The following is a 20,653-nucleotide window of genomic DNA, read 5'->3' as shown; positions in this document are numbered from 1 at the left end:
CATTCCTTTTTATTCCCCCAACTTGAATGGCCCCCTGTACCACGGTGCTGTGGTCAGTTTGCTCATCCTCCCTGCAGTCCCCGCTCTCGCCCACCCAGGCTGCAAGAACCTCGTACCTGTTGACAAGTGCAAGGGCTGAGGCTCCTCCAATGCTACCTTCTGGATCCCCATACCTGCCTCACTCATAGTCACACCTTCCTGTCCCTGACCACGGACCAAATCTGAAGGATTTAACCTAAGGGGTGTGACTGCCCCCTGGAACAAAGTGTCCAGGTAACTTTCTCCCTCCCTGATGTATCGCAGTGTCCGAAGCTCGGACTCCAGCTCATCAACTCTGAGCCGAAGTTCCTCGAGCTGCAGACACTTCTGGTCGCCACACTTTAGGAAGGATGTGAAGGCCCTTGAGAGGGTGCAGAGGAGATTTACCAGAATGGTTCCAGGGATTGGGGGATCTTAGCTACAAGGACAGGTTGGAGAAGCTGGATTTGTTTTCATTAGGGCGAAGGAGGTTGAGGGTTGATTTGATAGAGGTGTACAGGATTATGACTAGTTTGGATAGGCGAGACGGTGAAAGGCTGTTCCCACTAGTTGATGGTACAAGGACTAGGGGACACAGAGTTAAGGTTTTGGGCAAGAGATACAGGGGGGGATGTGAGGAAAAACTTTTTTACGCAGCCACTGGTGAGGACCTGGAACTCGCTGCCGATGGAAGTGGTGGAAGCGGAGACACTCAATGTTTTCAAGGGGAGACTGGACAGGCACTTGGGGGAAATAAACTTGCAGGGCTACGGGGATAAGAGAGGAAATAGCAGAGGCTCTGACCATCATTTTCCAATCCTCTCTGGTTACAGGGTTGGTGCTGGAGGACTGCTAACGTGGTAATATTGATTAAAAAGGGAGAAAGGGATAGACTGAGTAATTACAGGCCAGTCAGCCTAACCTCAGTGGTGGGAAAATTATTGGAATTATAAGAAACAGGATAAATCTTCATTTAGATTAATCAGGGACAGACAGCATGGATTTGTTCAGGGAAGGTCGTGTCTGGTTAACTTGATTGCATTTTTTGAGGAGGTAAGGAGGATCGATGAGGGTAGTGCGTTTGATGTAGTCTATATGGACTTTAGCAAGGTTTTTGATAAGGTCCCACATGGTAGACTGGTCAAGAAAGTAAAAGCCCGTGGGATCCAAGGCAAAGGGACAAGTTGGATCCCAAATTGGCTCAGAGGCAGGAAACAAAGGGTAAAGGTCGAAGGGTGTTTGTGACTGGAAGGCTGTTTCCAGTGGGGTTCCGCAGGGCTCAGTACTGGGTCCTTTGCTTTTTGTGGTATAAATCAATGATTTGGACTTGAATGTAGGAAGAATGATTAAGAAGTTTGCAGATGATGCAAAAGTTGGCCGTGTGGTTGATAATGAAGAAGAAAGCTGCAGACTGCAGGAAGATATCAATGGACTGGTCAGGTGGGCAGAACAGTGGCAAATGGAATTCAATCTGGAGAAGTGTGAGGTAATGTATTTGGGGAGGGCTAACAAGGCAAGGGAATAGACTATAAATGGTAGGACACTGAGAAGTGCAGAGGATCAGAGAGACCTTGGAGTGCCTGTCCACAGATCCCTGAAGGTAGCAGGACAGGTAGATAAGGAGATTAAGAAGGCACATGGGATACTTGCCTTTATTAGCCGAGGCATAGAATATAAGAGCAGGGAGGTTATGCTTGAACTGTATAAAACACTAGTTAGGCCACAGCTAGAACACTGCGTGCAGTTCTGGTCACCACATTACAGGAAGGATGTGATTGCACTAGAGGGGGTGCAGAGGAGATTTACGAGGATGTTGCCTGGTCTGGGGAATTTTAGCTATGAGGAAAGATTGGATAGGCTGCGGTTGTTTTCTTTGGAACAGAGGAGGCTGAGGGGAGACCTAATTGAGGTGTTGATGCGCTATCAATTACTCATAAAAGACTGAGAGTTAGAAGAGTAACCAAAGGCTTTTATTAACAACAGAATGGAGGTCTGCCTCGAGTGGTCGACCGGTCCAGGATACCAAGGGCTGGGGAGCAGTCACCTTTATACTAGGACCTGTGGGAGGAGTCAGCCGAGGCATGTCCAGGCATGTACACAGTGGAATACAAACAGGACAAACAGGAATACAAACAGTGGTTTACCACAGGTGTATAAAATTATGTGGGGCCTAGATAGAGTGGACAGGAAGGACCTATTTCCCTTAGCAGAAGGGTCAATAACCAGGGGGCACAGATTTAAAGTAATTGGTCAGAAGTTTAGAGGGGATTTGAGGAGAAATGTTTTCACCCAGAGGGTGGTGGGGGTCTGGAACTCACTGCCTGAAAGGGTGGTAGAGGCAGAGACCCTCATCACATTAAAAAGCACTTGGATATGCACTTGAAGTGCCGTAACCTACAAGGCTACGGACCAAGTGCTGGAAAGTGGGGTTAGGGTGGATAGCTCTTTGTCGGCCGGCACGGACAAGATGGGCCGAATGGCCTCCTTCTGTGCTGTAAATTTCTTTGATTCTATGATTCATTGATCATCCCATTCCCAAGCTGACTCTGTGTTAACACCTGAGACGAGCCGTCCCACGTAGAGTGACTCCCTCAACCTGTTCTCCCGGTTACAGAACCAGTTTGTCTCTCAGGAATGCGGAAGTCTCTGTTGTCTGTCCACCAACTCACTCGTGACCTCACATGTTGCAACAAGTCTGCTGCCTGAGCAGTTTGCAGTGTTATTAGCGCTGTAGGTCTCTTAGCAACCACCTCCCTTATCGAGGCAAACGGCTCATCTCATTCCAAACTTCAGCATTCTCTGTCTTTTAGCTTCAATCTGTCTGTGTCCACCCAGTGACAACACTGAGCCCCTCCCTCCAACCACTGACACTCGCCCTCTTGCTGAGAAAGAAAGACTTGCATTTATATAGCGCCTTTCACAACCTCAGGATGTCCCAGAGCGCTTTACAGCCAATGAAGAACTTCTGAAGTGTAGTCACTGTTGTAATGTAGGAAACGCAGCAGCCAATTGGCGCACAGCAAGCTCCCACAAACAGACAATGTGACAATGACCAGATAATCTATTTCAGTGATGTTGATTGAGGGATAAATATTGGCCCCAGGACACCGGGGAGAACTCCCCTGCTCTTCTTCAATGTAGTGCCATGGGATCTTTTACATCCACCTGAAAGAGCAGACGGGGGCCTCGGTTTAACATCTCATCCGAAAGACGGCACCTCTGACAGCGCAGCACTCTCTCAGTACTGGAGTGTCAGCCTAGATTTTTATGCTCAAGTCTCTGGACTGGGACTTGAACCCACGACCTTCTGACTCAGAGGTGAGAGTGCTGCCCACTGAGCTAAAGTGCCTGGAGCTAAGCCAGCTGGGATACTTGACATAGGATTACATCGGATATACGGCACAGAAACAGGCCATTCGGCCCAACCAGTCCATGCCGGTGTTTATGCTCCACTCGAGCCTCCTCCCGTCTTTCCTCATCTAAATCTATCAGCATAACCCTCGATTCCCTTCTCCCTCATATGCTTGTCTAGCCTCCCCTTAAATGCATCGATACTATTCGCTTCAACCACTCCCTGTGGCAGCGAGTTCCACATTCTCACCACTCTCTGGGTAAAGAAGTTTCTGCTGAATTCCCTATTGGATTTCTTGGTGACTATCTTATATTGAGGCCTCTAGTTATGCTCTTCCCCACAAGTGGAAACATTCTCTCTGTATCCACTCTATCAACATTTTTCATAATTTTAAAGACCTCTATTAGGTCACCCCTCAGCCTTCTGTTTTTAAGAGAAAAGAGACCCAGCCTGTTCATCCTTTCCTGATATGTATACCCTCGCATTTCTGGTATCATCCTTGTAAATCTTCTCTGCACCCTCTCCAGTGCCTCTATATCCTTTTTATAATATGGCGACCAGAACTGTACGCAGTACTCTAAGTGTGGTCTAACCAAGGTTCGATACAGGTTTAGCATAACTTCACTACTTTTCAATTCTATCCCTCGAGAAATAAACCCTAGTGCTTGGTTTGCTTTTTTTATGGCCTTGCTAACCTGTGTCGCAACTTTTAGTAATTTGTGTATTTGTACTCCGAGATCCCTTTGTTCCTCTACCCCACCTAGACTCGCACCCTCCCAGTGATAAGTGACCTCCCCATTCTTCCTACCAAAATGTAATACCTCACATTTATCTGTTCAGCCTTGGTCACTCTGCAAAAACTCTGAAATGTTTAATAATGAAATCAGGGAGTCAAAAAGCTCAGGTGAGGCAGTTTAAAAAGACAGTCCCTGACCAGAGATTGCTGGATGCTGACACTCGGTGCTCACGAGGATAGAATGTCCCATTCCCCAGGCACGGACATCCAGCACCTCGATCACAGCAACAATTCACAAAACACTGGCAATATAACTTGGAGCAGAGACGGTTAAGTGGAGCTGTGATTGAGGTGCTCAAAATTGTGAGGGGATTTGATCGAGCAAACAAGGAGAAGCTGTTGTCACTGGCAGGAGGGTCGGTAACGAGAGGACACAGATTTCAGATCATTGGCAAAAGAATCGAGAGAGGAAATGAGGAGACTTTTTTTATACAGCGAATTGTGGTGATCTGGAATGCACTGCCTGAATGGGAGGTGGAAGCAGATTCAATAGTAACTTTCAAAAGGGAATTGGATATATACTAAAAGCAGGAATTTGCAGGGCTGTGGGGAAAGAGCAGGGCAGTGGGACTAATTGCATCGCTCTTTCAAAGAGCCGGCACCAGAACGATGGGCCGAAAGGCATCCTACTGTGCTCTATGATTCTATAACATCAGCTTCTCTCTGCTCACTAGTACTGAGAACAGGGAATAATCTTTAAATCCAGCCCAGTTATTGGGGTTTTAACATTAACAAGCCCCAGTTGCCTGAATTAACATGGTTCAGTCCTGGATGTGATTAAAGGCATCGGAAACAGTGGAATCGACCCACCGCAGTCACACTGTGGACACTCTGGTGTGTCAGCGGGTGGGATATACCAGGGAATCCCTTTCCACACACTGAGGTTGACTCTAATGATCGGGAGTCCCAGGGTTTCGGACACCAGATAATCAAGCTCACAAGAACACAAATTGTCTCTCCAGGCTTTATTAAGAGCGCTGCATAACACAGATCGGGTGATAATTCCCTCAATCTGGAGAATAGAAGTACAGTGGATTCGCGCGCGATCTTCTCGAGTCTGTTCCAATTGACAATGGCTTAAGTGGCCTGTTCTTGTACACAAGCTTGGTTACCGCTCAGGAAATGGGATTGTTTGGACCTGTCTGTTGACCGCCTCCTGAACTCCTGCTAATTCAGGGAATTTAGTCCATCTGTGACCAGACTATAACCACAAGCCCGTCTGGTTAACACACCTATACGGTCCGTGAGGTTATTATTAGATTCACACCCAGACGTTGTGCCTTCACTTGTCTGGCACTTCATCCTATAACACGGGTACAGGGGCTCAGTAATGTTTCATTCATCAGAAAAAGACAAAGTACAACAACATACTGGGCAGCTTAACAGAATCTCATCATATTTATGGGGCCATAAATATAAGTCATTAATAAATCCAGGAGGGAATTCAGGAGAAACTTCTTTACCCAGAGAGTGATGAGAATGGGGAACTCGCTACCACAGGGAGTAGTTGAGGTGAACAACATAGATGTATTTAAGGAGAAGTCAGATAAACATCGGAGGATATGTCGGAGGAGGCTCGTGTGGAGCATAAACCCCGGCATGGACCAGTTGGGCCGAATGGCCTGTTGCTGTGCTGTACATTCAATGTAATAACATGAACAGTCCACCGGTGCGCTCGAGGCCTTCCGTGACCGGTGGGTACCGGAGGGACTGGCGTGCATCATCACCACCGAAAATAGAATTTTAATTTAATTTAAGTTTCCTTTAAACTTTTTTTGGTTATGTTACATGTTTTATTGGTTGTGATGGTTGACTTTTAATAGGCAATTGCCTGTGATAAGGAGAAAAACAAAAATAACATTAACAGTCAAATCAAGGGAATCATCAGCACAACAGATTGAAAGATTAAACAGCAGTACAAGAATTTATAAAACATTCATCCATTCCACGTTCATGTCACCCCAGCTGTCTACAGGGCCCTGCGCTACACAACAGTGTGAACAAGCTGGTGTCGCTTCAGGACCCTGGAGCTTTTAAAGCTCTCCCCACAGTCAGAACATTTAAACACTCTCTCATCAGTGTGAACAAGCTGGTGTCTCAGCAGGTGGGATGTGTAAGTGAATCCCTTCCCACACACTGAGCAGGGGCAGGGAAATGGCCTCTCCCCGGTGTGAACTCGCTGGTGTCTGGTCAGAGTCCCGGAGCATTTAAAACTCTTCCCACAGTCAGAACATGTAAATGGTCTCTCATCGGCGTGAACAAGCTGGTGTTGCTTCAGATACCTGGAGCATTTGAAGCTCTTCCCACAGTCGGAACATTTAAATGGTTTCTCATCGGTGTGAACATGCTGGTGTTCCTTCACATGCCCGGAGTATTTGAAGCTCTTCCCGCAGTCAGAACATTTAAATGGTTTCTCATCAGAGTGAACAAGCTTGTGTCTCAGCAGGTGGGATGAATAAATAAATCCCTTCCCACACACGGAGCAGGTGAACGGACTGTCTCCGGGGTGACTGCGCCGATGAACTTCTGACGTAGACGGGGAACTGAATCCCTTCCCACCATCCCCACCTTTACCCGGTTTCTCCCCGGTGTGACGGAGCACGTGTCTCGCCAAGGCAGGCAATCGGCTGAAGGCGAGTCCACACAGGGAACATGTGTGCAGTTTGTCTGCACTGCGATCGCTGCTCTCTCCTTCCATGTGTAAAGGCCGATGATATTCAGGTCCTGATGAATTGAGCAACTCTGTCAGATCTTGTGGTGATGTTTGGTTTGAGCTTCCTGTCTGTAAATGCTCCACTTCTAAAACTCTGTAAAAGGAGTTTAGAAAGGGGGTAAGAGGGAGAATGTTGTCTCATGTCCCCCTTTCCCAGCCCAGGGGCAGTGAAGCTGATTTTCAGGCCCCAGCTGCTGCACAAGTTGGTTGAAAAGATCAACAGTAACGGCGGCTGCAATCCCGACAAGGCCCCGCGCTCCAGAAAGCACTCCGGCCGCCGCACTGAGTTGTGGCTGACCCCGCGCATGCGCCCCATGGCCCCGCCCTCAGCTGCTCCACAGGCGCCCGGCCCGCACCGCGCATGCTCAGCACACACCCTGGGCCCCTGTCAATCATCCTCCCCCGCGCCTGTGCGCTGGGCCCGAGCTCCAGGCTGCCGCACGGGGCTTTCTTTGTAAAGTCGGTGTTGGTGAAGAGCCGCAATCAGTGAGGGAAACATAGAAACATAGAGTAGGAGTAGGTCATTCGGCCCCTTGAGCCTGCTCCGCCATTCAACGAGATCATGGCTGATCATCCAAACTCAGTATCCTGTCCCTGCCTTCTCCCCATATCCCTTGATCCCTTTAGCCTTAAGAAATATATCGAACTCCTTCTTGAATATATTTAATGAATTGGCCTCCACTGCCTTCTGTGGCAGAGAATTCCACAGGTTCACCACTCTCTGGGTGAAGAAATTCCTCCTCATCTCTGTCCTAAATGGCTTACCCCTTATCCTTAGACTGTGACCCCTGGTCCTGGACACCCCGACCATCGGGAACATCCTTCCTGCATCTAGTCTGTCTAGTCCTGTTAGAATTTTATAAGTTTCAATGAGCTCCCCTCTCATTCTTCTAAACTCCAGCGAGTATAAGCCCAATCGACCCAATCTCTCCTCACACGTCATTCCTGCCACCCCAGATATCAGTCTGGTGAATCTTCGCTGCACTCCTTCCATGGCAAGAACATCCCTCCTCAGATAAGGCGACCAAAACTGCACACAATACTCAAGATGTGGCCTCACCAAGGCCCTGTACAACTGCAGCAAGACATCCTTGTTCCTGTACTCGAACCCTCTCGCTACGAAGGCCAACATACCATTTGCCTTCTTAACCGCCTGCTGCACCTGCATGCTTACCTTCAACGACTGGTGCACAAGGACACCCAGGTCTCGTTGCACTTCCCCTTCTCCCAATCTATTGCCATTCAGATAATAATCTGCCTTCCTGTTTTTGACTCCAAAGTGGATAACCTCGCATTTATCCACATTATATTGCATCTGCCATGCTTCTGCCCGATCACCCAACCTGTCCAAATCATCCTGGAGTTTCTCAGCATCCTCCTCACAGCACACACGCCCACCCAGCTTTGTGTCGTCTGCAAACTTGGAGATATTACATCTAGTTCCCTCGTCTAGATCATTAATATATATTGTGAACAGCTGGGGTCCTAGGACCGATCCCTGCGGTACCCCACTAGTCACTGCCTGCCACTCGGAAAAAGACCCGTTTATTCGAACTCTTTGCTTTCTGTCTGCCAACCAGTTCTCTATCCAATTCAATACCTTGCCCCCAATCCCATGTGCCTTAACTTTACACGCTAATCTCTTATGTGGGACCTTATCGAAAGCCTTCTGAAAGTCCAAATACACCACATCCACTGGTTCTCCCATATCTATTTTACCAGCTACATCCTCAAAAAATTCCAGTAGATTAGTCAAGCACGATTTACCTTTTGTAAATCCATGTCGACTTTGTCCAATCCTGTCACTGTTTTCCAACTGCTCTGCTGTTACATCTTTTATAATGGATTCTGGCATTTTCCCCACTACCGATGTCAGGCTTACTGGTCTGTAATTCCCCGTTTTCTCTCTACCACCTTTTTTGAATAGTGGGGTAAAATTAGCTACCCTCCAATCCATGGGAACTGTTCCAGAGTCTATCGAATTTTGGAAGATGACCAGCAATGCATCTACTATTTCTAGGGCCACTTCCCTGGTGATTGTAATTTTCTGGAGTTCCTCCCTCCCTTCCATTTCCTGATTTACAGCTATTTCTGGGATGTTACTTGAATCCTCTATAGTGAAGACCGATGCAAAATACCTGTTCAATTCAACTGCCATCTCCTTATTTTCCATTATTAATTCCCCAGACTCACTTTCTATAGGACCAACGCTCACTTTGTTAACTCTTTTATTTTTTGAATATCTATAGAAACTTTTACTATCAGTGTTTATATTTCTAGCTAGCTTTCTCTGGTACTCTCATTTTTCTCTCCTTATTAATCTTTTAGTCATTCTTTGCTGTTTTTTATATTCTGTCCAATCTTCTGACCTGCCAGCCATCTTTGCACAATTATATGCTTTTTCTTTAAGTCTGATACTATCTTTAACTTTTTTAGTTAACCACGGATGGTGGGTCCTCCCCTTGGAATTTTTCTTTCTCGTTGGAATGTATATATTCTGTGTATTCTGAAATATCCCCTTAAATGTCTGCCACTGCAACTCTATTGACCTCTCCCTTAACCTAATTTGCCAGTTCACTTTAGCTCGCTCTGCTTTCATGCCCTCATAATTGCCCTTATTTAAGTTTAAAATACTAGTCTTGGACCCACTCGTCTCTCCCTCAAACTGAATGTAAAATTCAATCATATTATGATCGCTGCTACCTAGGGGCGCCTTCACTATGAGGTCATTAATTAATCCTATCTCATTGCACAATACCAGGTCTAGTATAGCCTGCTCTCTGGTTGGCTCCAGAATGTGCTGTTCTAAGAAACTATCCCAAAAAGATTCTATGAACTCCTCATCTAGGCTACCTTTGCCCATCTGATTTTTCCAGTCTATATGTAGATTAAAATCCCCCATGATTATAGCCATACCTTTCTGACAAGCTCCCATTATTTCTTCCTTTATACTCCATCCTACCGTGTGGTTACTGTCAGGGGGCCTGTACACCACTCCCACAAGTGACTTCTTGCCTTTATCATTTCTCAACTTAACACGCAGGTGCAGCAAGCAATTAGGAAAGCAAATGGTACGTTAGTCTTTATTACAAAAGGATTGGAGTATAAGAGTAAAGTCTGACCGCAATTATACAGGGCCTTGGTGAGACCACACCTGGAGTATTGTGTACAGTCTTGGTCTCCTTACCTAAGGAAGGATATACTTGCCTTAGAGGGAGTGCAACGAAGGTTCACCAGACTGATTCCTGGGATGGGGGGATTGTCCTATGAGGAGAGATTGAGGAGACTGGGCCTATATTCCCATGAATTTTGAAGAATGAGAGGTGATCTCATTGAAACATCTACAATTCTTACAGGGCTCGACAGGGTAGATGCTGGGAGACTGTTTCCCCTGGCTGGGGAGTCTAGAACCAGGGGTCACAGTCTCAGAATAAGGGGTCAGCCATTTAGGACTGAGATGAGGAGAAATTTCTTCACTCAGAGGGTGGTGAATCTTTGGAATTCTCTGCCCCAGAGGACTGTGGAGGCTCAGTCATTGAGTATAATCAAGACTGAGCGATAGATTTTTGGACTCATGGGGAATCAAGGGATATGGGGATCGGGCGGGAAGGTGGAGATGAGGTATAAGATCAGCCATGATCTTACTGAATGGTGGAGCAGGCTCGAAGGGCCGAATGGCCTGCTCCTGCTCCTATTTCTTACGTTCTTAAGAAAGCTGTTTGCTATAGCCTGCTGCCCCACGACAAATACACAGAGGATTTCAGTTACGTGGAGAGACTGGAGAAGCTGGGATTGTTCTCCTTGGAGCAGAGAAGGTGCAGCGGAGATTTAATAGAGGTGTTCAAAACAGGAAGGGTTTTGATAGAGTAAATAGGAGCATGGGAACAGGAGGAGGCCATTCAGCCCCTCCAGCCTGTTCCACCATTCAATGAGATCATGGCCGATCTGTGTCTTAACTCCACCCACCTGCCTTGGCTCCATATCCCTTTGCTCCCTTGTCTAGCAAAAATCTATCACTCTGGGATTTAAAATGATTAATTGAGCTGGCATCGACTGCTTCCTGTGGGAGAGGGTTCCACACTTCTACCACCCTTTGTGTGAAGAAGTGTTTCCTAACTTCTCTCCTGAATGGCCTGGCTCTGATTTTAAGGTGATGTCCCCTTGTCCTCGACTCCCCCACCGGCGGAAAAAGTTTCTCTCTATCTACTCTACCAATTCCTTTCAAAATCCTAAAATCCTCAATCACTCCTTAACCTTCTAGATTCCAGGGAACACAAGCCTAGTTTATGTAATCTCTCCTCATAATCTAACCCTTGGAGCCCGGGTAACATTCTGGTGAATCTGCACTGCACTCCTTCCAAGGTCAGTATATCCTTTCTGAGGTGCGGTGCCCAGAACTGTACACAGTGCTCCAGGGAGTTCCTGTGCGTAGGTCCCTGAAGGTGGCGGGACATATTGAGAGAGTGGTTAACAAAGCATATGGGATCTTGGGCTTCATAAATAGAGGTATTGAGTACAAAAGTAGAGAAGTTATGCTGAACCTTTATAAAGCGCTGGTTAGGCCACAACTGGAGTATTGCGTCCAGTTCTGGTCACCACACTTTAGGAAGGATGTGAAGGCCCTTGAGAGGGTGCAGAGGAGATTTACCAGAATGGTTCTGGGGATGGGGGATCTTAGCTACAAGGACAGGTTGGAGAAGCTGGATTTGTTTTCATTAAAGCAAAGGAGGTTGCGGGGTGATTTGATAAGATTATGTCGGGTTTGGCTAGGCTAGGCGGGGAAAGGCTGTGCCCACTAGTTGACGGTACAAGGACTAGGGGACACAGATTTAAGGTTTTGGGCAAGAGATACAGGGGGGATGTGAGGAAGAACTACTTTACGCAGCGAGTGGTGATGACCTGGAACTCGCTGCCGACGGAAGTGGTGGAAGCGGAGACACACAATGTTTTCAAGGGGAGACTGGATAGGCAGCTGAGGGAAATAAACTTGCAGGGCTACGGGGATAGAGCAGGGGAGTGGGACTGACTGGATTGTATACAGAGAGCCGGCACAGGCACGATGGGCTGAATGGCCTCCTTCTGTGCTGTATGATTCTAGGAGCCACTCCTAGAGTGGAGTGGTGCCCGCAGGGATCGCTTGGCAGGAAATTGGGAGGAGGTGGTTCACACGCAGACAGCACCTGATTTCGAGACGCTGTCCTTTTAAAATTGGTCCTCCACAGGCAAGGAGGGACTCGGTCCCTTTAATTAAAATCACATTGAAAAGGAGAGTCCCTGTCCCTTTAAGAGCCCTCCGCCCACCACTCCCACCTTTTTCGTAAAGTCTTTGAAATTAATAATAAAAGTTCATGCAGAAAAAATGTGTGTGTGTGTGTCTGACTGTATTTTAGTGAGTATCTGTGTCTGTGTGTCTGTCTGACTGTATGTGTGTGTGTCTGTGTAGAATAGCATCATAGAATGATACAGCACAGAAGGAGGCCATTCGGCCCATCGTGCCTGTGCCGGCTCTTTGAAAGAGCGATCCAATTAATCCCACTCCCCCTGCTCTTTCCCCAAAGCCCTGTAAATGTTTTCCCTTCAAGTATTTATCTCAATCTCTTTTGAATTATAATATCGAATCTGCTTCCACCGCCCTTTCAGGCAGCGCATTCCAGATCACAACAACTTGGTGTAAAAATCTGTTTCCTCATGTCACCTCTGGTTCTTTTGCCAATCGCCTTAAATCTGGTTTCTGTCCCTTCAGCCATTGGAAACGGTTTCTCCTTATTTACTCTCTCAAAATCCATCCTGATTTTGAACAACTCTATCAAATCTCCTCTTAATCTTCTTTGCTTAAGGAGAACAACACCAGCTTCTCCCATCTCTCCACGTAACTCAAGTCCCTCATCCCTGGTCCCATTCTCGTAAATTTCTTCTGCACCCTCTCTAAGGCCTTGACATCCTTCCTAAAGTGTGGTGCCCAGCGGAAGCCTAGCCAGTGTTTTATAAAGGCTTAGCATAACCTGCTTGCTTTTGTACTCTATTCCTCTATTATTAAAGTCAAGGATCCTGTATGCTTTTTTAATAGCCTTCTCAACTTGTCGTGCCACCTTCTAAGATTTGTGTACATACACCCCGAGGCCTCTCTGTTCCTGCACCCTCTTTAAAACTGGACCATTTAGTTTATATTGCCTCTCCTCATTCTTCCTACCAAAATGAATCACATCACACTTCTCTACATTAAATTTAATCTGCCACGTTTCTGCCCATTTCACCAGTCTGGCTACATCCTCCTGAAGTCTGTTACTATCCTCATTGTTTGCTACATTTCTGAGTTTCGTGTCGTCTGTAAATTTTGAAATTTTGCCCTGGATCCCCAAGTCCAGGTCATTGATATATATCAAAAAAAGCAGTGGTCCGAATCAATGTTCACGTTAAGTTGCGTGGCCACGCAGCGGTCTGGAGGTCCCGCGCAGCCGGCTCACCGCCCTATAAATGGAATAAACGCGCATGCGCGGAAATTTGAATGGGCCGTGCAGCCCGTTAAAGGGGCCACGCACCTCAAAAAAAGAGAGGGAACATTGATCCTAATACCGACCCCTGGGGAACATCACTGTTTACCTCCCTCCAGTCTGAAAAGCAACCGTTCACCACTACTCTCTGCTTTCTGTCAATTCAATTCAATTCAAATCGCTTTATTGGCATGACAAGGTACTTCTTATGTTGCCAAAGCATCGAAAAACATTCATGGTTGTACACAAAAATACAGATCTATCCATAGTGTATAAACAGATATATCCCTGAGTGTATAAATATACATTCATATATAATTTGTATATACTCTTTTCTTATATTTAGTGGTTGTCCCTCTGTTTATGGCAAGCTGTAACATAGTGTGCCGCTAAGGTTACACAATTTCTCTCTTCCCCTAGTAGGTAGGGGAGTTTTTGGTCGTCATTCAAATTTCTGAATTCCGGGCATATTTTTGTGAATTTTGGGTAGAAATTCTCCCTTATGCCCTGATATTTTCTACAAGCTGTGAGGAAGTGCATCTCTGTCTCCACCACTCCCTGACTGCAGTGAGAGCATATCCTGTCCTCTCTTGGTAGCCGGGTCTGCCTGTGTCTACCTTTTTCGATCGCCAGGCTATGTTCACTAAGTCTGTACATTGTCAAGGTTTTTCTCAGTTTGCTATCCTTTACCATGGTCAGGTAATCAGCCATGTTGTATTGTCTGTTTAGGGCCAAGTAGCAATTGAGTTTGTTTTGGGTTTTTGTTGTTTCTGCCCAATATGACAGATATTTTTCCTTTTGCTTAGCGACGATTCCCTTGGCAGAGAATTGGGAGGGGGTGAGTGCAAACAGCACCTGATTTCTCGCCAAGCACTCACGGGAGCAGGGGATTTGCTCTCATTTAAATGTCAGTCTCTTAAATATACATTACTATAAAAAGGGAGATGCTGTCCCTTTAAAATCGGTCATCCACGGGGACGCGGTCCCTTTAATGAAAATCTCATAGAAAAAGAGAGCGCCTGTCCCTTTAAGAGAACCCCCACCACGTCCATATTTCTCTTAATAAAGTGCTTGAAATTAATAATTAAAAACGCAGAAAATTAATATTAAAAAAATTAATTCAGGGAGAAAAAATATTTTTACTCACATTTGCTCCACAGGGTTCCTTGTTTCTGTTTCATCAATTTAAAAACAAACTGCTTTTTTTACGATCAGCCATGATTGCATTGAATGGCGGAGCAGGCTCGAAGGGCCGAATGGCCTAATCCTGCTCCTATCTTCAATGTTTAAAACAAGTATCTTCTGTAAAATAAAATTAGTTTGAGCTGTAAAAGGAACATAAAAAATAAACTTTCCCAGGATCACAGATTCTAACCAGGCCAAAATAACAACAGAGAATGCTGGAAAAACTCAGCAGGTCAGGCAACATCCGTGGAGAGAAATTTACAAAATGGCGGCTGGCCGATCCCAGGTCCCGCCTCCTCCTTCGCCGCGATTGGTCGGTCCTCCAGGCTCCGCCTCCCCTCGCTCATTGGTGGAGAGCTCAATGGTCAGTCAGTGCACGTCGGCGACGTCGTGACGTTGCAGGGTGGGCGGTTGGAGCAGGCGGGAAATTAAATTCATTTAAATTAAATCTCCCGTCAGCCTCCTCCGTCCCAATCAGCCGGCGCAAGTCCCGCCCCCTCGGGCTCCCCGATTGGTTGGAGGACCCGCCGCCGGCTCGCTCCTCCAGCCCCGCCCCGCTCGCTCCCTATTGGTCGGAAGCTCCCGTCAATCAGGCCCTGGGCCCGGGTCCTATCTTCTATGTACTTTCAGTGATGACTTTTATAAACTGGTTTTACAGGAAATTAGAAGAGGAGGGGAGAGATTTGAAGACACTCGGTCCCTTTGTGACTCTAAAGCTGCAGCTGACCCCGCGCATGCGCCCCATGGCCCCGCCCTCTCCTGCTCCACAGGCGCCCGGCCCGCACCGCACATGCTCAGCACACACCCTGGGCCCCTGTCAATCATCCTCCCCCTCTGAACAGGCCCCGCCCCCTCCCCCTACTCCGCATGCGCCGCCGGGCCCCGCTCCCGAAGTTGAGCCGCTACCGCGCCTGCGCAGGGCCCCGCATTCTGGGGAAGGCCCGGGCAACCGCGAGAGTCCAGATCACCGGCGGAAAGTGAGTTTTATCAGGTTTTTTTATATAGAGGAGAGAAGCGCGGGCGGGGAGATAAATAAAAAGAAAATACAAACCGCACCGTCCCAGCGCCCTCCCGGCGCGGAGCGGATTGAGCCGCCGCAGCCCCTTGTCTTCTGCAGGGAGCCGGACTGGGGCACGTCATCAACTCCACGGCGGTGACTGATGGGAGCTCCGACCAATAGGGAGAGAGCGGGCGGAGGACTGAGGTGGGTTCTCCAACCAATCGGGGTGTCCGAGGGGCGGGACTTCCGCCGCCTGCTTCTCCCGCTGCTGAGACAAGTGGAATGCAGCAGAGGGCGCTCTTCTGAGTTTGGGGCTCAGGCCTGTTAGTGGAGCAGTGCAGAGGGAACTTTACTCTGCACTGGGCTTTACTCCCTCAGCACTGCACTGGAGAGGCAGCACAGAGTTTTAGACTCGAGTCTCTGGAGTGGGACTTCAACCCACAACCTTCTGACTCAGAGGAGAGAGTGCTGCCGCCTGAGGCACGGCTGACACTCTGTATCTAACCCGTGCTGTACCTGCCCTTGGAGTGTTTGATGGGACAGTGTAGAGGGGGCTTTACTCTGTATCTAACCCGTGCTGTACCTGCCCTGGGGGTGTTTGATGGGACAGTGTAGAGGGAGCTTTACTCTGTATCTAACCTGTGCTGTACCTGCCCTGGGAGTGTTTGATGGAACAGTGTAGAGGGAGCTTTACTCTGTATCTAACCCGTGCTGTACCTGCCCTGGGAGTGTTTGATGGGGCAGTGTAGAGCGAGCTTTACTCTGTATCTTACTGTGCTGTACCTGCCCTGGGAGTGTTTGATGGGACAGTGTAGAGGGCGCTTTACTCTGTATCTAACCCGTGCTGTACCTGCCCTGGGAGTGTTTGATGGGGCAGTGTAGAGCTAGCTTTACTCTGTATCTTACTGTGCTGTACCTGCCCTGGGAGTGTTTGATGGGACAGTGTAGAGGGAGCTTTACTCTGTATCTAACCCGTGCTGTACCTGCCCTGGGAGTGTTTGATGGGACAGTGCAGAGGGAGCTTTACTCTGTATCTAACCTGTGCTGTACCTGCCCTGGGAGTGTTTGATGGGACAGTGTACAGGAAGCTTTACTCTGTATCTAACCCGTGGTGTATCTCCCCTGGGAGAGTTTGATGGGTCAGTGTAGAGGGAGCTTTACTCTGTATCTAACCCGTGCTGTACATGGCCTGGGAGTGTTTGATGGGACAGTGTAGAGGGAGCTTTACTCGGTATTTAACCTGTGCTGTACCTGCCATCAGGAGCAAATTTGGCTAGGGTAAATAAAATAAGAGAGTTATATGCGTGGCTCAAAGACTGGTGTGGGAGAAATGGGTTTTGCTTCTTAGGACACTGGCACCAGTACTGGGACAGGAGAGAGCTGTTGCGTTGGGACGGACTTCACTTGGCCAGTGCTGGGACTAGAATCCTGGCGAATCAAATAACTAGGGCTGTAGAGAGGGCTTTAAACTAATTAGTGGGGGGGAGGTTTCAAGAGAGCGAAAAATAAAAATGTCAGCGGAGAAGGCAATAGAGCAAGGTGGCAGTGGGAGAATTAAAAATCAGAGTGTGTCAGGAAGGGACAGAATATAGAAAGATAAAGGTAAAGTAGTAAAGGGGGTAAAAGCAGTAATAAATTGTCACAAAACATATTTAAAAGTTCTTTATCTGAATGCACGCAGCATTCGTAACAAAATAGACGAGTTGACGGTAGAAATAATTACACATGGGTATGATCTGGTGGCCATTACGGAGACATGGCTGCAGGGTGACCATGACTGGGAACTAAACATCCAGGGGTATTTGACTATTAGGAAGGACAGACAGGAAGGAAAAGGAGGTGGGGTGGCTGTGTTAATAAAGGATGGAATCACTGCAATAGTGAGAAATGATATTGGGTCCAAGGATCAGGATAGTGAAACGGTTTGGGTGGAAATGAGGAATAATAAGGGGAAAAAGTCACTATTGGGCGTAGTCTATAGACCTCCTAACAGTTGCAACTCTATTGGTCGGAGTATAAATCAGGAAATAGTTGGGGCTTGTAATAAGGGAACAGCTATAATCATGGGAGATTTTAACTTTCATATTGACTGGACAAATCAAATTGAGCAGGGCATCCTTGGGGAAGAGTTCATAGAGTGCATTACGGATGGGTTCCTTGAGCAGTATGTTACTGAACCAACCAGGGGGCAGGCAATCTTAGATCTGGTCCTGTGTAATGAGACAGGATTAATAAAAAATGTCCTAGTAAAGGATCCTCTTGGAATGAGTGACCATAACATGGTTGAATTCCAAATTCAGTTGGAGGGTGAGAGAGTTGGATCTCAAACTAGCGTACTAATAAGCTTCAATAAAGGAGACTATGAAGGTATGAGAGCAGAGTTGACTAAAGTGGACTGGGAAAATAGATTAAGGTGTAAGACGGTACATGAGCAGTGGTGTACATTCAAGGAGATATTTCACAACTTTCAAGAAAAATATATTCCACTGAGGAAAAAGGGGATTAAAAGAAAAGACAGCCATTCGTGGCGAAGTAAAGTAATAAAGGATAGTATCCGACTGAAAACAAGGGCATATAAATCAGCCAAATCTAGTGGGAGGATAGAAGGTTGGGAAGCATTTAAAAGCCAGCAAAGAATAACTAAAAGATTAATTAAGAAAGGGAAGATAGATTATGAAAGTAAGCTAGCAAAAAATAGAAAAACAGATAGCAAGAGTTTCTACAGTTATATAAAAAGAAAAAGGGTGGCTAAAGTGAATGTTGGTCCCTTAGAGGACGAGACCGGGAAATTAGTAGTGGGGAACATGGAGATGGCAAAAACGCTGAACAAATATTTTCTATCAGTCTTTACAGTAGAGGACACTAAAAATATCCCAACACTGGACAAACAGGGGGCTATGGGGGGGGAGGAGCTAAACACGATTAAAATCACTAAGGAGATGGTACTCAGTAAGATAATGGGACTAAAGGCGGATAAATCCCCTGGACCTGATGGCTTACATCCTAGGGTCTTGAGAGAGGTAGCGGTGAGGATTGCGGATGCATTGGAGGTAATTTTCCAAAACTCCCTGGATTCAGGCAAGGTCCCAGCAGATTGGAAAACTGCTAATGTAACGCCCTTATTTAAAAAGGGAGGTAGACAAAAGGCTGGAAACTATTGACCAGTTAGCTTAACATCTGTGGTTGGTAAAATGTTGGAGTCCATTATTAAGGAAGCAGTAACAGGACATTTGGATAAGCATAATTTAATCGGACAGAGTCAGCATGGTTTTATAAAGGGGAAGTCATGTTTTGCAAATTTGCTCGAATTCTTTGAGGATGTAACAAACAGGGTGGGTAAAGGGGAACCAGTGGATGTGGTGTATTTGGACTTTCAAAAGGCATTTGACAAGGTGCCACACAAAAGATTACTGCACAAGATAAAAAATCACGGGATTGGGGGTAATATACTGGCATGGGTGGAAGATTGGCTATCAAACAGAAAACAGAGAGTTGGGATAAATGGTTCATTCTCGTGTTGGCAATCAGTAACTAGTGGTGTTCCGCAGGGGTCAGTGCTGGGACCCCAACTCTTTATAATCTGTATTAACGATTTGGAGGAGGGGACCAAGTGCAACATATCCAAGTTTGCTGATGATACAAAGATGGGAGGGAAAGCAGTGAGTGAGGAGGACATAAAAAACCTGCAAAAGGACATAGACAGGCTAAGTAAGTGGGCAGAAATTTGGCAGATGGAATATAATGTTGGAAAGTGTGAGGTTATGCACTTTGGCAGAAAAAATCAAAGAGCAAGTTATTATCTAAATGGAGAGAAACTGCAAAGTGCTACAGAACAAAGGGATCTGGGGGTCCTGGTGCATGAAACACAGAAGGTTAGTATGCAGGTGCAGCAGGTGATCAGGAAGGCCAATGGAATCTTGGCTTTTATTGCAAGGGGGATGGAGTATAAAAGCAGGGAAATCTTGCTTCAGTTATACAGGGTACTGGTGAGGCCACACCTGGAATATTGCATACAGTTTTGGTTTCCATATTTAAGAAAAGATATACTTGCTCTCGAGGCAGTTCAGAGAAGGTTGACTCGGTTGATTCCGGAGATGAGGGGGTTGACTTATGAGGAAAGGTTGAGTAAGTTGGGTCTCTACTCATTGGAATTCAGAAGAATGAGAAGCGATCTTATTGAAACATATAAGATTGTAAGGGGGCTTGATCGGGTGGATGCGGGGAGAATGTTTCCACTGATGAGTGAGACTGGAACTAGGGGGCATAATCTTAGAATAAGGGGCTGCCGTTTCAAAACTGAGATGAGGAGAAACTTCTTCACTCAGAGGGTGGTAAATCTATGGAATTTGCTACCTCAGATAGCTGTGGAAGCTGCGACATTAAATAAATTTAAAACACAGATAGACAGTTTCCTCACTGATAAGGGAATTAGGGGTTACGGGGAGAGGGCAGGGAAGTGGACGTGAGTCTAGGTTCGGATCAACCATGATCCTATTGAATGGCGGAGCAGGCCCGAGGGGCCGTATGGCCTACCTCTGCTCCTACTTCTTATGTTCTTATGTTCTTTTTCTCTTCACATATCTATAAAAGCTTTTACAGTCAGTTTTTATGTTCCCTGTAAGCTTACTCTCATTCTATTTTCCCCTTCTTAATTAATCCCTTTGTCCTCCTTTGTTGAATCCTAAACTGCTCCCAATCCTCAGGTTTACTGCTTTTTCTGGCCAATTTATATGTGCTCTCCTTGGATCTTATGCTATCCCTAATTTCCCTTGTTAGCCACGGTTGAGTCACCTTTTTTTTTTTATTTTTATGCCAAACTGGGATGAACAAATTCTGCAGTTCATCCATGCGGTCTTTGAATGTTTGCCATTGCCTATCCACCATCAACCCTTTGAGTGACATTCCCCAATCAATCCTACCCAACTTGCTCCTCAGACCATTGTAGTTTCCTTTATTTAAATTTAGGACCCTAGTCTCTGAGTCAACAACTTCATTCTCCATCTTAATGAAGAATTCGATAATATTATGATCACTCCGACCCAAGGGGCCTCGTACAACAAGATTGCTAATTAATCCTTTCTCGTTACATAATACCCAG

General features: G+C 46.5%; 2 protein-coding genes across 2 annotated transcripts in view; one reads left to right on the top strand and one right to left on the bottom strand.

Annotated features, from left to right (window-relative positions):
- The window catches only part of LOC147083134 (uncharacterized), a 274,211-nt gene that overhangs the window by 117,041 nt on the left and 136,517 nt on the right, over positions 1-20,653 (top strand). The gene's annotated exons all lie outside the window — the stretch shown is intronic.
- Positions 5,218-20,653, bottom strand: part of LOC147083135 (uncharacterized) — a 127,609-nt gene continuing 112,173 nt past the window's right edge. Inside the window, exon 2 of the mRNA XM_085980241.1 lies at positions 5,218-6,973. Within this exon, the coding sequence (XP_085836367.1) occupies positions 6,151-6,864 (714 nt within the window). The 5' untranslated portion in view covers positions 6,865-6,973 and the 3' untranslated portion in view covers positions 5,218-6,150. The remainder of the gene's footprint in view (positions 6,974-20,653) is intronic.

Source organism: Somniosus microcephalus, unplaced genomic scaffold, assembly GCF_052327205.1.
Source record: "Somniosus microcephalus isolate GS21.2 unplaced genomic scaffold, FLI_Smic_1.0 scaffold74, whole genome shotgun sequence".
NCBI classification, from domain to species: domain Eukaryota; kingdom Metazoa; phylum Chordata; class Chondrichthyes; order Squaliformes; family Somniosidae; genus Somniosus; species Somniosus microcephalus.
The sequence above is the reverse complement of the archived record's forward strand: the minus strand, read 5'-3'. Positions and strand labels throughout refer to the sequence as shown.